The sequence below is a fragment of the Aspergillus stella-maris genome (assembly GCF_047715825.1).
Source record: "Aspergillus stella-maris strain CBS 113639 unplaced genomic scaffold BDV14scaffold_2, whole genome shotgun sequence".
NCBI lineage: Eukaryota > Fungi > Ascomycota > Eurotiomycetes > Eurotiales > Aspergillaceae > Aspergillus > Aspergillus stella-maris.
In genome coordinates, this window is record NW_027396796.1 from 76394 (window position 1) to 97074 (window position 20681).

At 50.7% G+C, this 20681-nt stretch overlaps 8 protein-coding genes across 8 annotated transcripts; 4 read left to right on the forward strand and 4 right to left on the reverse strand.

The window, feature by feature from the left end:
- Positions 1 to 268: 268 nt before the first annotated feature.
- On the forward strand, positions 269 to 1220 carry BDV14DRAFT_194939 (kinetochore subunit FTA4 family protein; the record flags this gene model as incomplete). Its single annotated transcript, XM_073772064.1, has 4 exons — positions 269 to 434; positions 574 to 742; positions 796 to 858; positions 911 to 1220. The coding sequence occupies 4 exons, from the start codon at positions 269 to 271 to the stop codon at positions 1218 to 1220; spliced, it is 708 nt and encodes a 235-aa protein (XP_073633200.1).
- Positions 1221 to 1624: 404 nt separating this feature from the next.
- BDV14DRAFT_194940 (uncharacterized protein) lies at positions 1625 to 3133 on the forward strand (the record flags this gene model as incomplete). Its single annotated transcript, XM_073772065.1, has 3 exons — positions 1625 to 2515; positions 2566 to 2626; positions 2676 to 3133. 3 exons carry the CDS (start codon positions 1625 to 1627, stop codon positions 3131 to 3133), a joined length of 1410 nt encoding a protein of 469 aa, XP_073633201.1.
- Positions 3134 to 3518: 385 nt separating this feature from the next.
- BDV14DRAFT_194941 (L-rhamnose mutarotase) lies at positions 3519 to 3998 on the reverse strand (the record flags this gene model as incomplete). Its single annotated transcript, XM_073772066.1, has 2 exons — positions 3519 to 3736; positions 3872 to 3998. The coding sequence occupies 2 exons, from the start codon at positions 3996 to 3998 to the stop codon at positions 3519 to 3521; spliced, it is 345 nt and encodes a 114-aa protein (XP_073633202.1).
- Positions 3999 to 4877: 879 nt separating this feature from the next.
- Positions 4878 to 6953, reverse strand: BDV14DRAFT_162796 (MFS transporter). The gene is made up of 4 exons (XM_073766928.1): positions 6591 to 6953; positions 6461 to 6540; positions 6127 to 6402; positions 4878 to 6065 (listed from the first exon to the last, which is right to left on the reverse strand). The coding sequence occupies exons 1-4, from the start codon at positions 6756 to 6758 to the stop codon at positions 5039 to 5041; spliced, it is 1551 nt and encodes a 516-aa protein (XP_073633203.1). The 5' UTR covers positions 6759 to 6953; the 3' UTR covers positions 4878 to 5038.
- Positions 6954 to 8210: 1257 nt separating this feature from the next.
- On the reverse strand, positions 8211 to 12297 carry niiA (nitrite reductase niiA). Its single transcript, XM_073766929.1, has 7 exons — positions 11783 to 12297; positions 11579 to 11729; positions 10980 to 11519; positions 10848 to 10930; positions 10268 to 10795; positions 9385 to 10218; positions 8211 to 9334 (listed from the first exon to the last, which is right to left on the reverse strand). The coding sequence occupies exons 1-7, from the start codon at positions 11956 to 11958 to the stop codon at positions 8335 to 8337; spliced, it is 3312 nt and encodes a 1103-aa protein (XP_073633204.1). The 5' UTR covers positions 11959 to 12297; the 3' UTR covers positions 8211 to 8334.
- Positions 12298 to 12847: 550 nt separating this feature from the next.
- On the forward strand, positions 12848 to 16318 carry niaD (nitrate reductase NiaD). The gene is made up of 5 exons (XM_073766930.1): positions 12848 to 13510; positions 13598 to 13856; positions 13912 to 14147; positions 14204 to 14427; positions 14500 to 16318. Exons 1-5 carry the CDS (start codon positions 13131 to 13133, stop codon positions 16044 to 16046), a joined length of 2646 nt encoding a protein of 881 aa, XP_073633205.1. The 5' UTR covers positions 12848 to 13130; the 3' UTR covers positions 16047 to 16318.
- Positions 16240 to 19142, reverse strand: BDV14DRAFT_194945 (tubulin gamma complex associated family protein; the record flags this gene model as incomplete). Its single annotated transcript, XM_073772067.1, has 2 exons — positions 16240 to 18965; positions 19022 to 19142. The coding sequence occupies 2 exons, from the start codon at positions 19140 to 19142 to the stop codon at positions 16240 to 16242; spliced, it is 2847 nt and encodes a 948-aa protein (XP_073633206.1).
- A 166-nt stretch (positions 19143 to 19308) lies between these two features.
- Positions 19309 to 20600, forward strand: BDV14DRAFT_40659 (uncharacterized protein). The gene is made up of 4 exons (XM_073776693.1): positions 19309 to 19537; positions 19610 to 19755; positions 19808 to 19997; positions 20054 to 20600. The coding sequence occupies exons 1-4, from the start codon at positions 19363 to 19365 to the stop codon at positions 20392 to 20394; spliced, it is 852 nt and encodes a 283-aa protein (XP_073633207.1). The 5' UTR covers positions 19309 to 19362; the 3' UTR covers positions 20395 to 20600.
- The last annotated feature ends 81 nt before the right edge of the window (positions 20601 to 20681 follow it).

The following is a 20681-nucleotide window of genomic DNA, read 5'->3' on the forward strand; positions in this document are numbered from 1 at the left end:
ACAGGACTAGACTTAGACCGCCGAACACAACTACATTGGGAATGTGAGAACCTCAAACACTATCTGAGTATTTCTAAACCTTTCACATAACTAAGCAGCAAGCTTTTTATATTACAATATCAAGTCGCGCTATAAAATCCTCATGCATCCAGCGACTGTAAGTCATGTGATCCTGACACTGCCGTTATCGATAAGATGAAACGCGTGGGCTAGAATCGCGCGAGTCCTTCCACCAACATAGCGCACTTGCAGCAGCAATTATGGGGCCATGGAAACCTCTCGGTCCATATCCGAACTGAAGTCCTCGTTCATCCGGACACAAGTTCGCATTCTCTCAGAAAGCCTCGAGGCCCCCGAGGATTGGCGAAGCTATGCGGCCGAACCAGCGGAGGAAGACCTGAGCGACAAGGTGGTTGGTGATGTACTGCTGAAATGTAAGCGCAACGCACTCACCTTGCTGCGCCCTGGGCCAGCCTGTTCTATGCAAAGCTTTGCATCTATTTTATTTCGGCTGTGCCTATTGTTTTAAACATATCCTGCATGCTGCTAGAAGCTAATGGCCTTTCTGCCTAGTGAACGCGGCTTTGAAACAACACAATCGCGTTATTTATTCCTCACAAGCGATCCAACATGTGGCGCAGCAGATTGCAAGTCTATATTGGTCGTCTGTCAGTCAGGGTGCTCGTGAGGTGACCTCGCTTGAAAGGGGCGTCGACAGAACCGTCGACTTGTCCAGTCACCCGTGAGCTCCGCCTTGTCATACTTGCCGCGGCATGCTTAACTGACATGGCTTAGGAATATTACTCAGCTCCCAGGAGAGCTCTACGACCAATCTGCCAGCGAAGAGGAGCAGCTTAGGTTAGATGACCTGAATGGCAAATTCCAGATCTACCCGCTCATCGTTGTACAGGTACAAGCGCCTACGAGAACGGCTGGCGAGCCTTGATGACCAGCGGCAGCAGCGACAGCGGCGCCTAGATCAATTGCGACAATTGAAGCTTCTGCTCGAACCATTCTGTGAGCCCCAGGAGAATGTCCAGCCTAATCTCGTTACAAGGGACGGAGAGCTGGTCCAGGAACTGGAGAAGATGCGGATGTTGGTTGCACGAGTCAGTGGCCGGATGGCGCAGAAGACGGATAAGAACAGCGGAAATGCTGATACTTTGTACGTTCTTGGATCGGGGCAGAAGCTGGAGGCTCTCCTAGATATGGATGAATAGATTTATAGAGATTTGGTCGAGTCAATGACGGAGGTGAACCGAGAGACCCCCTTTGCTTAGTAGACGTACATCTTTCCAAGAAACACTCGGCTGGTTCTGAGTTCTGACTGGCCCAGTAACACAAACGCTGAAAGTACCGCCACAATTAAGTCATATACTCTTTCGCACAGAAAGCCAAACGTAAATATAGCAATATTGCCCATTTTCTACACAAATGTGCAAGGGGGAAACCGTATGTATGCACAGTCGCGGTGCCATGACTGAGGGCGTTTGAAGCAGAAAAAGAAACACAAACAACAATCCTGATTCCTCCACGGACCAACTTCCCACAACTTCAATTTACCACCTTCATCCCTACAGCAGCATCTATTTTCCTTGAAGATATGCAGTTTGCCTCTGCAATAATGGGAGATTCAGGCCTAGAAGCATTCCCAGGCTGGACCTTCAATGAGCCCAGGACACGGAGTTTATTATCCGAAAGTCCGGCGCTTGACTCTTTTGGTTCTGGTGAAGGCCATCGAGGTCACCTCCAATCTCCATCTCCATCTCCATCGCCAGCTCCAACTCTCCCTCATCTCCAACTAGACTTCCAATTTCCAACTCAACAACAACAAGCGAACGAGAAGCCGGCAGCGAGCTCGTTTCGTGAACGTCTCTCCAAACCGAGGTCCCTACCTCAACTGCCCACCTTCCCGGACACCAAGGATCCACACGCAGCCGACACCGTCACCATCGCTCCGTCCGATACAACTCCTAGTGCTCCCAAGGCACCGTTTGTGCGCGGGCATCGTCGTCGCTCGACACACGTCAGCCGCCGCGACCTCGAGAAATTCAGAAAGGAGGTACTCGGCGTTGAACCACCAGGACTCGGCTTCGACGACGAGGGCGCAATCGCACCAAACACAAAGGAGTACGACTCACAGTTGGAGGAACTGAATCGTGCATTCGACGCCGCGAATATGTCGATGAATAGTGGCCCTAGCGGGAACGGTGCTGGAAGTGGGAACGGTAATGTTCAGCAATCTGGCATGTTCTCGAACTACGGGGAGAATGCTGCTGGGTCGTCTAATTTGCAGAGTGTCCCGCGTCAGGCTGTTCCTTCGCCTATGGCGACTCCGCCCCCGCCGCAGGTTAATGGTGGTGGGATGAGCGGGATGAATGGTGGTGTGCCGATGAATGCGGGTCATCAGATGGATTTGCGGCATCTTCTGGATATGGTGCTTGAGTTGAGCGATGTGCTAAAGAGTAACCGCGATACAACGAAGAACATTGTTTCGAGTGCGGAGGAGATTATGGTATGTTCTACATCAACTTGTACAGAGATGGAATGCACTGACCGTGACAGAAACGCTCTGCCTCTGAAGGAACCAGCCCAAGCATCCAACAAGTAAACGGAGAACTCTCATGTAAGCCCAACTCTACCGACAGCAGAGCCATTTTAACAATCATTTTCAGCCGCCCGCATAGCAGATCTCGAACGCGCCCTTGCCCGCGAAAAACGCCTGAACGAGCTCCTCCGCACCGAGCAAGCCGAAAACACAAAGTTGATTGGCGATTACGAAGCCGCGGTCGGCACAATGGTCGAGTCCATCCGCAACTACTGCCACAACAACAACATGCACTACCTCGCGCAAAAGCGCCATTACAACAATCTCCTCCAGGCAGAACGTGACGCACACCTCGAATCCCGCCTCGACCGCGATCACTGGCACAATCAGACTCTGAAGTGCGCGGAGATGATTCGCACTGCGCACCGGCTGCGCTGCGAAGAGGATGAGTTGCCGATGCGGACTGTTGCGGGGTTGCAGAATGAGGTGAGGGCTTATCGGAATGCGTTGGGGATGGAGCCTGAGCGGCCGGAGGATGAGTTCGGGTGGGAGATATTGAAGCATGCTCCTGAGAACCTGGAGTGAGGTTGTGCCATGCCAGTGGGCACTTGCTCGCATATACCTGCATGATTTATGATGATGTTTGCGGGCATTTGTCTTTTGTTATCATCTGCATTATTCGTTCGGGATTGGCGTTTTGGATTGGTTTACAGGTTTTACTCGGTTTAGCTTGTTCTTTCCCTTTCGCTTGTGAAGGATACCCATCTTTGCATCCATTGATTTGCGTGTACACCATCTGCTCGGATTCCATGTTCAACATTGCTAGATGGCGGGGAGGTTTAAGAGCTGCCATCTACTATGTACCTCGCAGCATTGTTATCCAGAATATATACATTGAGAAATACCATCATCACTTTGTACAGATTTCACACCCAATCCTCAAATCCCAATCCCGATCTCAATCTCAATCTCAATCCGTATAAAACACCTCCTCAAGAACCTTCCACCACCCACCATCCTCACTACTCTTCGCCTCCACATTCGGACTCTCCTGCATCCCATCCGTCATAGCCCACCACTCCCGAACCTTCGGGTTCGCACTCATCTTCGCCATATCGCCCTCGTAGTCATCGCCGACATATTTGAATGTCGCGAAGAGGGTGCGGTCGTTGTCGTAGAAGATTGAGTCTATTGCATTGATTTGCACATTAGCATCTGCTATGCCTTGCATTCAATGCACCCTGGCCTTAATTTGGGACGATTGGCTTGGAAAGATGCTTCAAGGGAGGAAAGAAAGGAAGGAAGGAAGATAGAAAGACTCACAATCACGAATATTACAATCTTTAATCTGCTGCAATACCTCGGGCCAGACGTTCGCGTGGCATTCTTTGTATGCTGCTAGTGCGGAGGGCTTGAGGTGGACTATTTGGGCGATGCGGCGGGTGGGCATTTTGCTGCTTGCTGGTTGAGGTTTGTCTTTTGGTTTTGATGCGGCCGGGGAGTTCAATTGAAGAGTTGGAATACGATTTGGCCTTGAGGAATGTAAAGAAATGCAAGTGTGTCTGTTGAGCTTTGAATGTTCTATTTCCTATAGTACCTGCCCCTCAGTTCGGGGGTTGTTGTACCGAGAGCACCGAGACTGGGGCACTGGGGTTGTTGGCTCGGGGAGGGATCGTGGGTGTGGAGAGCTATAGAAAGTGGCGAGGTAGTATCTAGGCTATGGTTAGTGTACATTCAAGGGTTCATGAGGTGTTACTTACTGGCGAGAGACATTGATATTGATGCCCTAGATGGAGAGGGCCATTATGCGGCAGGTAGCTGCTGACCTCCATCCGTTGCGACAGGCTGCTAATCAACAATCACATCCAAATAGCCTCCATTATACACAAGCCCACAAGCCCACAAGCTTCTAGAGCTCAAAGCTGTATCACGGAAGGGGACAGCTACCATGATCTGGCCACAACTAGTCGCAATATGCCGGTAACGGCCCGGTGCTCTACTGGCAAGCAACGGCAAGTGATATCCCATAAGAGGCCGGCGGTGTGGAAAGAAGACTTGAGGAAGCGTCAAAACGAAGCGAGAACGAGACTAGAACAGCCGGAGATGGAAGACTCTAATAGAGAGAACGATGGAAAGGACCGGACCGGACGAGGGCGGGCAATCAATGTCCTCTAAGGGACTCGGAGGTCGCTGAGGGATGAGATTTAGAGGATATTTTTCATTCGTTTATGCATCGTGTAATTAGTGGGAGTTACAGTCGCACAGGTATTGCTCGTACTTTAAACTTAGGGAATAGAAAATAGTGATTATTGATCATTGTTACATATATCTCGATCATAATTCTCTATCTATCTATGTAATAAAGCAAATAACTAAATAAAAGCACGCTCAAAAATGGTAATGGTATCAGAACAAAAAACACTCGCTAATCCAAAATCCAAGTGCGAAATCATAAACGAATTATCCTCATCTCATCTCATCCATCCATTCCTAAGCCATCTGACTCCTCGGCACAGGCCTAACCCAACTCACAGCAGCATTCGCCACAATAGAAACAACACCCAGGATCCAAATACCCTTCGCATAATCATGGTGACTATACCGAAAGATAACAGCAAAGATAATCCCACCAAGATTCCCAAACCCACCAACCATACCCGAGACAATCCCGTTCGCGAACGGATGAACATGCGGCACAAGCGCAAAGATAGACCCGTTGCACGCCTCTAGGAAAAATGCGAGTCCCGCCGTAAGTCCAAACATGGTCGCTTGATCCTTCGGGTCTGAAAGGCCCATTGCGAGCTGGAAGGCACCCATGATCACACCGAGGAAGGTAAGGAGGAGCTTCTTTGACCAGGGGGACTGGGTATATCCGTATAGACAATCAGCTGCGAACCCACCGGCCGGTCGGCAGACGATGTTTAGGAAGCCGAACATGGCGGCCCATTTGCCTGTCATTGTTTGGCCCATGTACGGGAAATTCTTGTCGTAGTAGTCGCCCAGGATAGAGTTAATGCTGAGTTCGGACCCGAAGGACACAGCGTATGGGATTGCGACGGCGAGTGTCGAGAGGGAGAAAATGACGTTTAGAGTTTCCTTTCCCGACGGAGATACGACGGCGTCTGTTCTCAAGGCAGAGAGCTGGCCTACTACCTGGGAGCCGTCGTGGTGTGTGGTTGTGTCCATGGGCGATGGTGTCTGCGCGCCTTTCTTCTCGATGTCCGTTGTAATGTTTGTTATGGATGTTTGGCGGGTTGATTGCGTGCCGGAGCTTAGGTCGACGATGTTGCCGGGGCTAGCGGTGTTGCTGCTGTTGCTGGACCCCTGGGTCTCGGGCTTCGTCCAGATGTGTCGCTCGGACCATTTTCCAGTAGGTGTGTCGTCGCATGTGAAGAGCATGCCTAGGGCTGCGGCAACGATGAGGATAAAGGGGACGATGTAAGCGACGCGCCAGGCCTTGTGGGCTGAGAGGTTCTGGTCTTTGACGAGGGAGTCGAAGATTGCGGGCATGACGAAGCTAGTAGACGTTAACATCTTGGATGTTGATATAGTAGGTAGGGCTTAGTTGAGGAACATACTATGTGATACCACCACCTGCATTACCCAACCCAGCAGCGAGAGAGTTGGCTGTTCCAACGACCTTCTTGTCGAAGAAGCCGGTTGTCCAGACTTGGCAGGGGACGAATGTACCGCCGAGGATACCGATGAAGAAGCGCAGAGCGATGAGGCCATTTGGTGTTGTGACGAGACCGGCCATGGCTGTGGGGATTGAGCCGGCGAGGAGGAGGCCGATGAAGACGAGACGGGGGCCGAATCGATCGCAGAGGGGCCCGCAGATGAAGCGGACGAGAAGGCTGCAGAGGATATTATGGTTAGAGGCGCCAAGGGAATGAGTCAGGAGTGTAGACTTACGTAGCTAGGAGAGCAATGATGTTCGAGTTTGCAACTTGTGTTTGTGTCATGTTCAGGTCGTCACGGATTGTGGCGGTCAACTAGATATCATCAGCATGTTTTCAATGTGACTACTCAGGGTATGACTTACCAGTGGTGGAAAAGCATACCACGAAAGGAATGCAAGCATGAAACCGAACCATGAGAAGAAGAAGACACGACCGTATGTATCAAGAGGGTTCAAGACCGGGATAGTGAGAGCCTTGCGGTTGTTAGGGTTGACCTCTGGAGAGGCAACCATGAGTCTGAGGAAGCCCATTTTGGGTCTTTGCTTCAACTGCTTGATTGATTGATATTGAAGGAAGATCTGATCTGAAGCCAAGCTCGACCTGTCGAGATGAGACGGACACTGCCGCACTATACCACCGGGGTATAAGAGAAGCTAATGGGACAGAGAGATTCAAAGCAAGAGATAGTTCAAGGGTATTAAATAGAGTATAAAAGATTAGCTTGTCTATCGATAGTATAATTTAAACCAAACCAACGACAACAGCAGTCTATATAACCAACAAAGCCACCATGACTCGGGATCGAATCACCTGTGACCCAAATCAGAATGTCATCTATCTCCCCGGGGTATCAGAATAACGTCAGGCATAGGGTGCGCTCGGAGCCAAATGCTTAGGATTAGGTATCGAGATTCGAGGACAATGCTTGTACGATTGCATCCCTATCAGCCCGCGATACAAGATTAGAAATGGCAACCAGATAGATGTCTCCTGGATATTGGTAACGCAATGGCCGCGGAGGCGTTCAGTCTGCACGAAATAGGCATGGCTTCCTTTGACGGTGTCGATCTAGCCCACTTGCTGGATTCCCGACAACGGTTGTCTGCCCGTGGAGATGTAGACCTTGCCCCGTACGGAGCAGAGGCAAGCGGACTAAGGGCCCTGGTGTGGTGATGTGGCTGACAGACGCTATCTCGGGTTGTCTGGTAGGAATGGAGTAAAGATAAGGGAGTATAAGGACGACCCACACTCGGATCCTAACCTCAAACGAAGTTTAGATTTGGGCTTCCGAAACCGAGATGCTCCATGAAAGATAAGCCCGAACCGATCCTGCAGTAAGCAGTCAGCAATGACAGATTCAAGTGACTCCGCGGATTGTTTGGAACTGGCGGATCGCGACTCGTCCCCTGCTATACTCTGTAGACAAGCATCACGAACACCACAAAAAGCAATTCTGCGACAAACCAGACAAATACCGCAAGCGTCAGCAAGCGAACACTGCATATAGCATAAGCTTCCACGATCTCCTCGGAATAACAGCTTACTTCTCGGGTCATCCTCCGTTGTTGCAGACAGGGCCAGGGCCTGGCCTGCCCAGCCCTGTCCCTGGTCTGAACGCCATCATGATGACAATCGGGCCTAGCTTGGCTGGTGTGAACCAGGGATTCAATGTCCCAGAACGCTCCGCGGAGATCTCGAGGGGTAAATGAGGCCTTTTGTAGTGGGCTTATCGGGTGAAGATGGAGGATGGAGAACTGATGCGGGTACGGAGTAGACGGGCCCACTGCTGCTGAAGAAGAGATAAGAAAGTGCGGCCAATCAGGGGGTGCGTATTGTGCTGCAACCTGAGGTGTCGAGGCCGGAGTATCAGGTTCCAGTGCCTGGTGATTACCTAGGGTAGCGGTGGCCAATTGTATGAGACTACAATGGATTAGTTTACAATGTCCAGACTACTGAATGCAGTATAGACAGTGTAATTCAGATAAATTATTCAAGTTTATTCAATATCTAAAGAGGTATAATGCTAATGCTCTAAGCGCCAAATACCCAAAACGCCTTCATAGTATAGTATCACATCATCATACCGCATCAAGTCTCTTTCCAAGCTCACCAGTCTATCGTCGTCGTAGAGCGAGCTGGCTTGGTACCTTCAATACCCTTCACGCCGGCCCTCTTCCCCTTCGCCCCTTTGTACTTCTTGTCATACGCCTCAAACGGATCCGCCGCTTCACCCTTCTTGACCTTCCACTTCTCCGTACCAAGAACAGAGTCAAGCTCCTCGACGGGAGGAAGCTTCATGTAGATCCAGCCATCATCGCGCTCCTCAACAGGGAATGTAGCAATGTTCATGGCATCGTCGTTCGAGCACCGACCTGCTTGCTCGCCGTTGAGCTCAAAGTTGCGCTTGTGGTAGGGGCAAGACACCCAATACTTGCCGGCGTCGTCGTCACCGATCAGACCGTCAGACAAAACAAAGGCCCGCTTGTGGGGACACATCTGTTGCGTGGCGTAGTACTTGCCCTTGACCTTGAAAATGGCGAGCTGGGTGTCTCCACGCTTGATGTTAGCCGATGAGATGGCTGGTGGGCCGTCGGAGAAGTAGTCGGACTTGATGACGGGTTGCCAGGTCGTGCTGGACCATTCGTGGCCCTTGAAGTCCTCGGCTGCACTGTCCTTGGGCCAGTATGTTGGACGCACTTGCTCGCGCTCCTTGACAATTTCGACGTTTTCAATGGTCTCGTCGGTGTTGGCAAATTGCTGGAAGTACTTGCGACGCTTGGGGTTGCGGACTGTCTCGGTCCATTCGCAGAAGTAGCTGTCGACGAGCTCTTGCATTTGTTTCTCCATCTCCGCGGCGATGCCAAGTTTGTCGTGGAGAACGACCTCTTTGAGATACTCGATGCCACCCGGCAGGTTCTCCAGCCAGCGAGCTGTACGCTGGAGCTTGTCTGCAGTGCGAATGTAGAAAATGACATAGCGGTCGAGAATGGGGATGACATCCTCGGGTGGTATGTCCTTGGCGAGCAGCTCTGAGTGCCGGGGTTTGGCACCTCCGTTACCACCAACGAAGATGTTGAAGCCCTTTTCAGTAGCAATAAGACCAAAACTATGTATGTTAGCATCTCATAGAAGTAGAAAACAAATTTGTTGGCTTACTCTTTGTTTTGCGCTTCGGCACACTCTCTGACACAGCCAGAGACGGCACCCTTGAACTTGTGGGGAGCGCGGATACTCTTGTATCGTTGCTCCAATCGAATGGCCATACCGACACTGTCACCAACACCGAATCGGCACCATGTAGTACCAACGCAACTCTTGATAGTTCGGAGTGATTTGGCGTAGGCGTGACCACTCTCAAGACCGGCATCGACAAGCTCAGTCCAGATCTCAAGTAGATCCTGCTTCTTGGCACCGAACATGTCAATACGCTGACCTCCAGTAATCTTGCAGTAGAGGTCGAACTTCTTCGCAACCTGACCTATAGCAATAAGCTTGTCTGCAGTGATTTCACCTCCAGGAACACGAGGAACAACGGAGAATGTTCCGTTTCGCTGAATGTTGGCCAAGAATCTGTCGTTTGTATCTTGCAACTCGTGGTACTCCTTGTCCATAATGTGGGGGTTGAACAAACTGGCGAGGATAGAACCGATGGCAGGCTTGCAGACTTCGCATCCAAGAGAGTCGGCGCACTTTCCAACGGTCCGCATCACGTCGTCGAATGTCCTCAACTGCTTGATCGCAATGACGTTATAGAGGTCGGCGCGCGAGTATGGAATGTGAATACACAAGTGGTTAGAGACTTCTTGACCCATGTCCAGCATGGTTTTGTTGAAGATTGACTGGACGAGAGGCATGCATCCACCGCAGCCGGATCCAGCCTTGGTGCAGGACTTGACCTCTCCGATAGACTTGCAAGTACCGCTCTTGACGCTGTCAACCACATCGCCCTTCGTGACGTTGTGGCATGAGCAGATTTGGGTGCTGTCGTCACTTTTGGATGGTTAGTAGGGGCAGTCGTTGTAGGTTGAAGGCAACTTACAGGTCGTCCGCGTTCTCCTCTCCTCCGCTCTGGGCACCTAGAATGAATTCACTAGGCGGTACCTCCAAAGCCTTTTGTGTCTTGACCATTTGGTTCAACTTGATGTAGTCTTTTGTATCACCGATCATCATACCACCGAGGAGGTATTTTCCATCCATGGTAAACAGATACTTCTTGTAAACACCGCCAAATGGATCCCGGTATGTGAGTGCCTTTACTTGAGGCTCCTCGTCGTCTGAAGAACCCGAGACAGATACATCCTCCGTAGAAGGTCGCTGGCCAGGAAGGAACTTGGGACCGTCTCGATCGGCAAAGAAATCACCGAAGCTGGCAACATCAACACCGAGCAGCTTGAGCTTGGTGCTCAGGTCTGGTCTGTTGAATTTTCTCGGCTCCTTGTCGGGGTTCGTCAAGTTGTACGATAGCACGTCGGCCATCTCAATACCAGGGGCGATGATGCCGAATGTTTGGTTCTCCCAGCTGGCGCATTCTCCAATAGCATAAATGTCCTCGACCGATGTTTGTAAGCTGTGGATATTGTTAGTCGCGTCCATTTGAGATTCAATTCAATGATCCGCACCTCTCATCAATAACGAAACCACCGCGCTTGGCGCACTGGATGCTGGCGCCTGCGCCAAGTTCATCTCGTGGCCGAATTCCAATCTAAGTCGAATGTTAGTACCGTCACCACATGGACAGTTTTCAAACATACAGCAAAGCAGATACAGCAACATTCAATCTCTTGTCCATCCTCGAAAAGCACACCCGTCACGTTGTTATCGTCATCTGTGTGAATCTTGGCCACGCGCTTCCCATGAAGCACCTCAAGACCGAGATCCCTGATCTTCTTGGTCACGAGGGAACCAGCATCACCGTCAAGCTGTCTTGCCAAAACCCACTTGTTGCGATCTATTAACTTGACGCTGCCAAAGTCTTCGAGGTCTGTCATGGCCTTGGCAGCCTCCAAGCCTAGTAATCCACCTCCAACTGTGACACCTGTTTGTCCTTTGTGCTGAGCAGCGAATTCCATGAGGCGCTCGAGGTCGGAAATGGTTCGATATACGAAGATACCTTTGGCGTCATAGCCAGGTGTGTTTGTGGGGAGAACGGCATCTGAGCCGGTGGCGAGGATGAGGGTATCATAGGAAATAATGTCGCCGTTAGAGGCCTTGACGGTCTTGTTGTGAGGATAGACGTCGGTTACCCGTGTGTTGAGATAGTAATCGAACGATCGGTCTTTAAACGAGCCGTACTGTGTAGAGTAGAATTAGCGCTGCTGATGCAGCTTACCTTTGAGTCCCATTGACTTACCCATTCTTTAGGGTTAAGGTATAGATCCTCGATTTTGCGGTGCTCAAAGTATGATGATAATCCCACACGGTTGTAAGCAATGTGTGGTTCTTCTCCGATGACGACAATGTCATATTTGCGTCGTTCTGCATCTAATTTGACCAGTTTCTCACTGCATCACACTACCGTTAGCTGCATACATACGATAATTCCGCAGTCACCTACATGAATGCAACAGCAACCATGCCCAAACCCACAACTACAATCCTTTGGCGATGGTTAGGATCTTGATTGTAAGCCGTGCGATCTGTGGTGGGGTCAATCCCATCAATAACCTGGATGCCATTGTGAGAGCTGGCAGCGACAGTCTCGCTGTTCCGGGGACTGTCCAGCAAAGGCATGATGATGGGGAGAAGTCTGGGGAAAGTGAGGAACAAAATCAACCGAAGCACGGGCGTCGGTGACTTTGGTCAGTTCATATACTTTGGTAGTTCAAGGCATTCTGTGGCACGACCAAGACCCAAGATCTTGGGATCGATATCTCCGTGGCCCTGGGAAGTATGAGACAATCGAATAGGCCAATAGCCCGCTAGTGGCGCGCGAAGCAGCGATCTCGCAATGGCGGACAGTCATGGTGGATGATGGTATCTAGAGTTTCATTGATTGCCACGAGGAGATGGAGAACTGGAGTTGTGGCTAGAACGATCACGATAATAGTTAGGATGCCGCGATAAGCTGAGGGTCCGTCAGTTGTTAATGGTCAACTGTGGCCGCGGAGAAACTGCGCTGGTCTGCATCTGTCAGTGTGCTCATTGGTCGGCACGGAACCATGATCTGCCGCCACCAGAGATAAGACTTTCCGAGGGTCTGATTGGACGAGTATACTCTAAGCCTTACTGCATATCTCGGTCCAGGAAACAGAGTAATATTATTGAAGTGAGATCATAAGTATCAGGTAATTGAGTAATAGCCATTGATCATGCTCATTGCAATTGATGGACATTGGCATACCCAAACAGTACTCTGTAGACATCATGTCTATATCAAACCAATTACAACAATGGCTTAGTCTTGCCACTGATTGTTCTGCACAAGTCAAAGAAAGCAAAAATACGCAAGCGGATCCTTTGGCTGTCAAAACCATGCATACACTGATACACTCCCACTGCCAACTGGGTCCAGCCCGCGGAGAAGACCAGGAACCGCAACAATCCACAGACTTCGTTGTCGTAAAAATTAGAAATATTATTCATATTATTTCTCGTCTTTCTCCGAGGCTCCAGCCAAGGAAATGCCTTTACAAAGTAAATCCCGCAAATCCCGGATACCCCTGTATTTGATGATGACACTGCTCCCTAGTCCCTTCAGTCTTAAGAACTGTTTCATGTATGCTCTGCTCTTCTCACGTTAATGCTGTGAAGCTCCTGTACCCCAATGTCGTTGACTATCTCTTGAACCCTTGATATATCACTTTCTGCACTTGGGACGAACTCTTCCTATCTATACCTTGTCTATACTTATCCTGCATCTACCATTTTTTATATTCTACCTATACACATATTCTTAGCCCAAGATGTCTACAACAGTCACTCAAGTCCAAACGACTACCGTCCCCTCAATACCCCGAACCCTCAAGTCCAGCCATATCAAAGTACAAGAGCACGAAATCCCGCAACCACAAATCGAAACACCAGATATCCCCCTCCCACCACCATCAAAAGCACCAACAGAGATCCTTAAGGTAGACCAGGGCACACCAGACGGTCATGTCCCAAGAGACCCACGTCTGATCAGATTGACGGGTGTACACCCGTTCAATGTTGAAGCTCCATTGACGCCACTGTTCAATGAGGGCTTTCTTACAACCCCGGAACTATTCTATGTTCGAAATCACGGCCCGGTACCACAAGTCCGCGATGAAGATATTCCCAATTGGGAAATCAGCATTGAAGGGTTCGTTCCTTCCTTCCTGCTAGCCACTCTCCTTTACTCCGTGGTTATCTCCGAGGGTCTTAAAGTTCTCAACTGACGTAAAACTAGCCTCGTCGAAAACCCAATCACTCTGACATTCAAGCAAGTCCTCCAGAACTACGACCAGATTACCGCCCCCATAACGCTCGTCTGCGCCGGCAATCGCCGAAAAGAACAAAATACTGTACGAAAATCAAAGGGTTTCTCATGGGGCCCTGCGGGTCTGTCGACGGCGCTGTTTACAGGGCCGATGATGGCGGATATCATTCGGAGTGCGAAACCAAAGAGGGGAGCGAAATTTGTATGCATGGAAGGGGCTGATAAGTTGGTATGCTTTTCCTAACCCGGTATGGGTAGCTTGATACTGATGGGGGGTTGAACAGCCAAACGGATACTACGGCACATCGGTAAAGCTCAACTGGGTGCTTGACTACAATAGAGGCATTATGCTCGCGCATAAGATGAACGGCGAGGATCTGCGGCCTGATCACGGTCGTCCCCTTCGAGCAGTTGTACCAGGTCAAATCGGCGGACGGAGCGTGAAGTGGTTGAAAAAGCTTATTGTTACCGATGCGCCGAGTGATAATTGGTATCATATTTATGATAACAGAGTTCTTCCGTATGTTACTCTGAGCCTTTCGGGCACGTGGGGTCTTTGCTAATATCTCAATGCAGAACGATGGTTACGCCCGACCAATCCTCCCAGGAACCGCACTGGTGGCGCGACGAGCGCTACGCTATCTACGACTTGAACGTCAATTCTGCCGCGGCCTACCCGCAGCACAAAGAGGTTCTTGATCTCGAAACTGCAGGCCCAACATATACAGCCAAGGGTTATGCCTACGCCGGTGGTGGGCGCCGAATAACCCGCGTTGAGATCTCGTTGGATAAGGGAAAATGTAAGCCGACCTTTTCAGCGCCCTTATCCTTCCCCAGAATGAAATATAACTAACACATTTTTCGATGTATAGCATGGCGCCTCGCGGACATTACCTACGCCGAAGACAAATACCGCGACTTCGAAGGCAGTCTCTACGGCGGAACAGTCGACATGTCCCAGCGCGAAACCTGCTTCTGCTGGTGTTTCTGGTCATTTGAAATCCCCATTCCTGAACTCGTTGACTCCGACGCCCTCCTCGTGCGCGCAATGGATGAGGCACTCGCTCTCCAGCCGAAGGAGATGTACTGGTCGGTCCTTGGTATGATGAACAACCCCTGGTTCAGGGTAACGATTACCAAGGAAAATGGCGGGAAGGAATTACTCTTCGAGCACCCGACTGATCCTACGGGACCGGGAGGGTGGATGGAGAAAGCTAAGAAGGCAGGTGGTGATTTGATGAATGGAAATTGGGGAGAACGGGTTGCGGGGGAGAGTGATGAGGTTGTTGAACCTGAGCCGGTTGTTGAGATTGATATGCGGAAGGAGGGCGTTAAGCGCGTTATAACACTCGACGAGTTCAAGAAGAACTCGACAGCTGAACAACCATGGTTCGTTGTCAAGGGCGAGGTCTACGATGGTACTGCCTTTTTAGAAGGCCACCCTGGCGGTGCACAGAGTATCATCTCTGCGGCAGGGACAGATGCAACGGAGGAATTCATGGAGATTCACAGCGAGACAGCAAAGAAGATGATGCCGGATTACCACATCGGAACGCTGGACGCTGCCGCCGTTAAGGCCCTAGCTCAGGACTCAACAGACGAAGCCAACGAAAACGCCGAACCTCGAGAAACCTTCCTCACACCCAAGTCCTGGACAAAGGCAACACTCACCAAGAAAACAACCATATCATGGGACACGCGCGTCTTCACTCTCTCCCTCGAACACCCGACTCAATCTCTCGGCCTCCCAACAGGCCAACACCTCATGCTCAAGACTCCCGACACAAGCAAAGGCGCAACAGGGAACATCATCCGCTCGTACACGCCCATCTCCGACACAACCCAACTCGGCACCGTCGACATTCTGATCAAGATTTACTTCAATAGCCCCAATACCCCAGGCGGGAAAATGACGACTGCCCTTGACAAGTTACCGCTTAACTCCGTCATCGAGTGCAAGGGGCCAACAGGACGATTTGAGTATCTTGGTTCCGGCAACATGGTTGTCGGCGGGAAAGACAGGAGTGTCAAGAAATTTATCATGATCTGCGGTGGAACTGGTATAACGCCTGTCTATCAGGTTCTTCGAGCCGTCATGAACGACGAGAGTGACTCGACGCAATGTGTGCTCCTCGACGGAAATAGATTGGAAGAAGATGTCCTGCTTAAGGAAGAACTCAATGGGTTCGAAGCCCTAAGCAAGAACGGAAAGTGTGAGATCGTACATACGTTGACGAAGGGGTCTGATACGTGGATGGGACGGAGAGGACGGATCGATGAGGACCTCATCAAGAAGTATGCTGGGACTCCGGATGAGCAGACGATGGTCTTGGTTTGCGGTCCGGGTCCTATGGAAGCTGCTTCGAAGAAGATTCTTTTGGGACTGGGGTGGGATGAGGAGTGTTTGCATTACTTCTAGATACGATTGGGTTTTGGATTTTGGTTTTGGCGTTGGATAGGTTTGGGTATCAGCGAATGGCTTGGAATTGGTTTTTGGATACACGTGTGATTTGATTTGATATGATATGCGACATGTACACGTGATAGACGCACAATATACAATGCAGGGCTACTACTACCACCATCAATCTCGGAGCATGACCATTATCCTCCTAGTAATACCTCTTCATATCCAACCTAACCAACAAATGATCAAACACATTCGCAGCCCCCTCTTTCGCAAACATCCCAACCCGCCCCCTCCTCATCTTCGCGGATGGCGCCGCGGCCCTCGCCCCATCAAGCCCCCTTAGATAATTAACAAACGCCGCCGTCTGGTTCCTAAACACCGCATAAAGCCTTCGAACCGTAACCTCACTCTCATGCCTAACCCCCTGCACGCCATCCATCCTCGACAACGGCGCAAACTTCAATATCGTGTCGAAGATCCCATCGAGTAATTTCGCGACTTCGGCATGCCGTTTACTCAGGAACAGCGCGTAGATCATATTGTCGAGTGTATCCTCGTGGTAGGCGCGTAGTCGTGGAATAGAATGCGCGGCCTCGATTGTCCCGTCGATATCGCCTTTTTCAAGGCACGTTTCGATTTTGGAAAGGGTGTCTTGGAAGCCCTGCCATGTGGAATTTATGCCGAGTTGGAAGGAGTAGTCTGCTAGTGATTGGACGAAGTGGTGGCAGTCTATTCGGAATTTCTGGTGTGTGTTGCGCGTGTCGCCTGAGAGGGATGTTCGGGATGTTGAGTCCCGGATTAGGGCTTTGACGACTGAGATCATTCGGAGGAGGCGGAGAAGTTGTTTGAAGATGGTATCGTATTTTCTTAAAGAGCGTGGGGTGATGATTGCTTCTAGGATGGTGGATGGTTTATACTGCAGGCGAAGGAAGTCGAGGGCTTCAATGGCGTTGGGGTTCTTGCACTTGGCGATTTCGGTCTCTGTTAGTTCGCGGATGGAGAAGCTCAATCCACCTGGAAGTTCCTTTTCCTTTTCGAATTCGGGGTTTCCAGTGCCGTCAGCGTATTCGCCGCTGTAGCATTCGTTCAGGATGCCCATTAGGACCAGGCGTAGTTCGGAGCTTGCAGGGGGCCAGGTATCTCGGCTTCCTAGGCGGAGACCGGTGTGGACGCCGCTTCGTACGATTCCTGTTTTACGTTCGCCGCTTTCCATCTCAGGGTTGAAGAGGGAGTGGGAGAGACGAGTTGCGAAGTACCCGTCGCCGAGGAGTTGGAAGCGCCATTGGAGGGCTAGATGGTCTCGAAGCTTGTGCTCTTTGAAGAGAAGGTGGAGACAGGAGAAATCGATCAAAAGCGCTTGGGATGAGAGGAGAGGTGCAAGAGAAAGGTAGAGTGAAGAAGTTACTTCGGGAGCAAAGTTTGTCTCTAACCCAGTGGATTGTTTCTCGTCTGCAGCCAGCAGCTGGCCAAGGTTCTGCTTTTCCAGAGAAGATTCATTTGCAAGCAAGCCGGTCACGTTTTCAGGGTTATCAATATCGAATAGATCAAAGGCATCGGGGGATTCTTTGATTTCGGTGGAATCAGACTGTTCTGCATTTATCTCTTCTTCCGCATATCCGTCGCGGTTGTACTTGAGAACCTCCGCTCGGAGTCTCGTTTCGTAGTCATGAGCTTTAGCCTGAATCCTCTCCAGCTCAGCCCAGGTTCCAGCGCATCCAAGGCTGGGGGGATCAATGCGTGCTTGATCGTTTACGAGAGGATGATGCGGGTGAGACCGTTTGAGTAGTCGTAAGCTCCGTCCACTCTCGTAGATCAAATGTGCCTGGTCGGGCGGAACGAAAGACGGCATCTGTTCAGGGACGTAGCTATATTCGAGTCTCTCCTGATTCTGCAGCTTTCCTTTGTCTTCATATTTCTCGCAGAGCACAAAGCTCCTACCGGTTGCCAAAAGCTCCATCGATGCCGACGTCTCCGGACTAAAGCCAATCCAGGATTCAATGTGAGCCAACCACGGCCCTACAACCAGGAACATAATCTCCCGGAATAGGTTCTCCATATGACCGTATATCTGAGAATAGTATGCCGCAGCTTTGAACACTGATGAGATTACCCGAGCTTCTGACTCCACCTTCTCCACGGCGTCCATGATGTTTGCGAGAGCTCCTACCAGTTCACCACATTGTTGGAACAAAGCCCTAATTTGAAGAACGGAACTGATCTGTCTCGAGCGATCGAGCAGTTGTTTTTCCATAGTGTAAATAATCACCGATGCAGCAGTAGAAAACGCCGACAGCGCAGACGGCTCAGCCGCCTGTCCAGGTACCCTCTGTATAAAGCGTCGGACTCGTTGCATATTGTTTCCGCATTGCAATACCTCATCCGTGACTCTGCTGAGAGAAAGGGTACTCACCCCAGATATGCGGATATCCTTCACAACCCTCTCAAACTTCTGTTGCTGTTCGTTGTATCGAAAGAGCACAGAACTCCATCCGAGTCCGAGCCGGAACAGTGATTGAAAGAACACATCGTTTCGCGCAACATGTTTTGCCTTCCGGGTCGGACCACTCTTGCTTAGACGCGCAATGGCAGCGTCAAAGCCCTTTGCGCCAGACTCGCTGAAGTGTGCCGAAGGAGGTTCTTTGAATTGGCGATCGTGGTATTTCTCCCATGACCTCGGGGCGTTGTTCGAAGGGATGTCTGTATCGAGGTCCTCGAGCTTCCATAGGTCAGTGTCGTCCGCCTCATCGTCGATATGCTGTGCGCCGGTCCCAATGTCATGTTGCGCTTCACTAGACGTATCCGTTATCAATGAATCCCCGAAGACGCTGGGCTCAAAAAGGTCGGTTCCGAAGATATCTAATTCGTGAAATTTCGTGACATCTTTCGGAAATAATTCAAATGGGCTCCAGAAAAAACCCTTCGGCAGGTCTGGGGAAATAGTAAGCGAGTTAAGCTTAAGACATCCGAGAGGTACCACTACGTACCGGGGAGCTCCTCATTCCAAGGCAAGGCCTCAAGCGGCTGCAATGAGTCGATAGTAAACTTGGAAAGCCGCCATAGTCCCTGGCTCGAGAATGGATCCGAGTTGTCATCTTCGAGATCCATCATCGCAAAATTCCATCATATAGGGACATAACAAACAAATCATCCGCAGTCGCAGCAGCAACAAGCAATCACGACGCGTGGGGATCGCGAAGTCACGCGGCAGAAAGCCTGGGCGGTCGCACTTCCGCCGCTGGTGTTGGTTGTGCCGCCGCAGCTTCTCGGGAAACCGAGACAGCTACCAGAGCAGTTTACGTCGAAACAGCTATCCGGATAATTATCAATGCCTCCAAGAAAGAAGCCGAAGCTCAATGCTCAATCGGAGGATGCGAAGTCTCCTACAATCACACCGGCCGATGCCCCCGCCGGACCCCCCAGCTATGACCTAGTGACGGATCCGTGGACAGATGAGCAGGAGACGGCGTTGCTGAAGGGAATCATCAAATGGAAGCCTGTCGGTTCGTTTGTCTAGTCGCGGGTAGCGCTTCTCTGCGTGTAGGTGATTGCCCGCTAATAATGTTGTCAACTAGGCATGCACAAGCACTTCCGCATGGTTGCAATCTCCGAATTCATGAAGACACAGGGCTATGCGCCTTCACATGCCGAACACACGCGGATACCGGGGATATGGAAGAAACTAGGGACCCTGTATAACCTACCGGCGCTTGATGAGAGGGTACGTGGATACGGCGATGGGGTACAGTTCACCCCGCTTACTCAGATAACAGGAAGATTCGCTCATTACAGATGCCTCGGACGACGCTGGCGGAAAAGAGGTGTACTGCCCATTCGAACTCCCTGAGGATGAATATGGCGATATGATGTTTGAGAGACGATTGGCCATGGAGGGGTCGCAGTCGCCGGCTCCTAGTGGGCAGGCGGAGTCACGGAGGGGGAGCACCGTTGCTGATACAGACGGTTCGTCTACACAATACAGTTTGGTGATACTCGTTGCTAACTAACAGTCTATTTAGAACCCCGCTCATCACCAGCTCCCTCACGAGGCCGGAAGTCAGGTCGTGGCGGTCGCGGTCGAGGCACACGTTCTTCACGTCTCCAGGTAGAGGTCGAATCCCAGCAGCAAATCTCTGAGTCAGAAGAGGAAGATCAAGACTCCGATGAAGAACAAGATGAAAGCGAAGAAGAGGAAAGTGAGGACACCAAAGAGGAAAGCGACGATGAAGATGGAGAGGGAGAAGGCAGCTCACCAACAGGCCGAAGCACACGAGCCAGAGGCCGGACGTCCCAATCAAAGCGAGGGAGAGGAGGGAGAGGAGGCGGAGCTTCGAGAAGGGGTCGACGGCGCGGGAATTGAGTTGCTTCGCGGCTGATACCTTGTGGATTAGCGCTTGTATTGATACCTCGGAAATGGGCGGCGTTTGTGCGGGTTTAAGCTAGTTATATTGACCAGCAATGTACGGATATCAAATCAACAATGTAATCCATGCCCTTTTCTTTGGGCTGACAGGCAAAGAGAAAAAGCTGCTTCGGTAAACCATTGGAATCTAGATACATTTCAATACATATGGTAGATCACGGCATTTATTCTAATTCATTCATGGGCTAAAAAGAAACAGAGGGATATAGTACAGGGAGTGAACT

Excerpts from the sequence above, each read along its gene's own strand:
- niaD (XM_073766930.1), top strand. The coding sequence starts at position 13,131 with ATGTCTACAACAGTCACTCAAGTCCAAACGACTACCGTCCCCTCAATA. Across the intron at positions 13,857-13,911 it reads TGGAAGGGGCTGATAAGTTG|CCAAACGGATACTACGGCAC; the intron begins GTATGCTTTTCC and ends GGGGTTGAACAG. Across the intron at positions 14,428-14,499 it reads CTCGTTGGATAAGGGAAAAT|CATGGCGCCTCGCGGACATT; the intron begins GTAAGCCGACCT and ends TTCGATGTATAG.
- BDV14DRAFT_162796 (XM_073766928.1), bottom strand. The coding sequence starts at position 6,758 with ATGGGCTTCCTCAGACTCATGGTTGCCTCTCCAGAGGTCAACCCTAAC. Across the intron at positions 6,541-6,590 it reads GGTATGCTTTTCCACCACTG|TTGACCGCCACAATCCGTGA; the intron begins GTAAGTCATACC and ends GATGATATCTAG. Across the intron at positions 6,403-6,460 it reads ATCATTGCTCTCCTAGCTAC|CCTTCTCGTCCGCTTCATCT; the intron begins GTAAGTCTACAC and ends TATCCTCTGCAG.
- BDV14DRAFT_40659 (XM_073776693.1), top strand. The coding sequence starts at position 19,363 with ATGCCTCCAAGAAAGAAGCCGAAGCTCAATGCTCAATCGGAGGATGCG. Across the intron at positions 19,756-19,807 it reads TACCGGCGCTTGATGAGAGG|GAAGATTCGCTCATTACAGA; the intron begins GTACGTGGATAC and ends CTCAGATAACAG. Across the intron at positions 19,998-20,053 it reads CACCGTTGCTGATACAGACG|AACCCCGCTCATCACCAGCT; the intron begins GTTCGTCTACAC and ends CAGTCTATTTAG.
- niiA (XM_073766929.1), bottom strand. The coding sequence starts at position 11,958 with ATGCCTTTGCTGGACAGTCCCCGGAACAGCGAGACTGTCGCTGCCAGC. Across the intron at positions 11,730-11,782 it reads ATGGTTGCTGTTGCATTCAT|TGAGAAACTGGTCAAATTAG; the intron begins GTAGGTGACTGC and ends AGTGTGATGCAG. Across the intron at positions 10,931-10,979 it reads GTTGCTGTATCTGCTTTGCT|ATTGGAATTCGGCCACGAGA; the intron begins GTATGTTTGAAA and ends CATTCGACTTAG.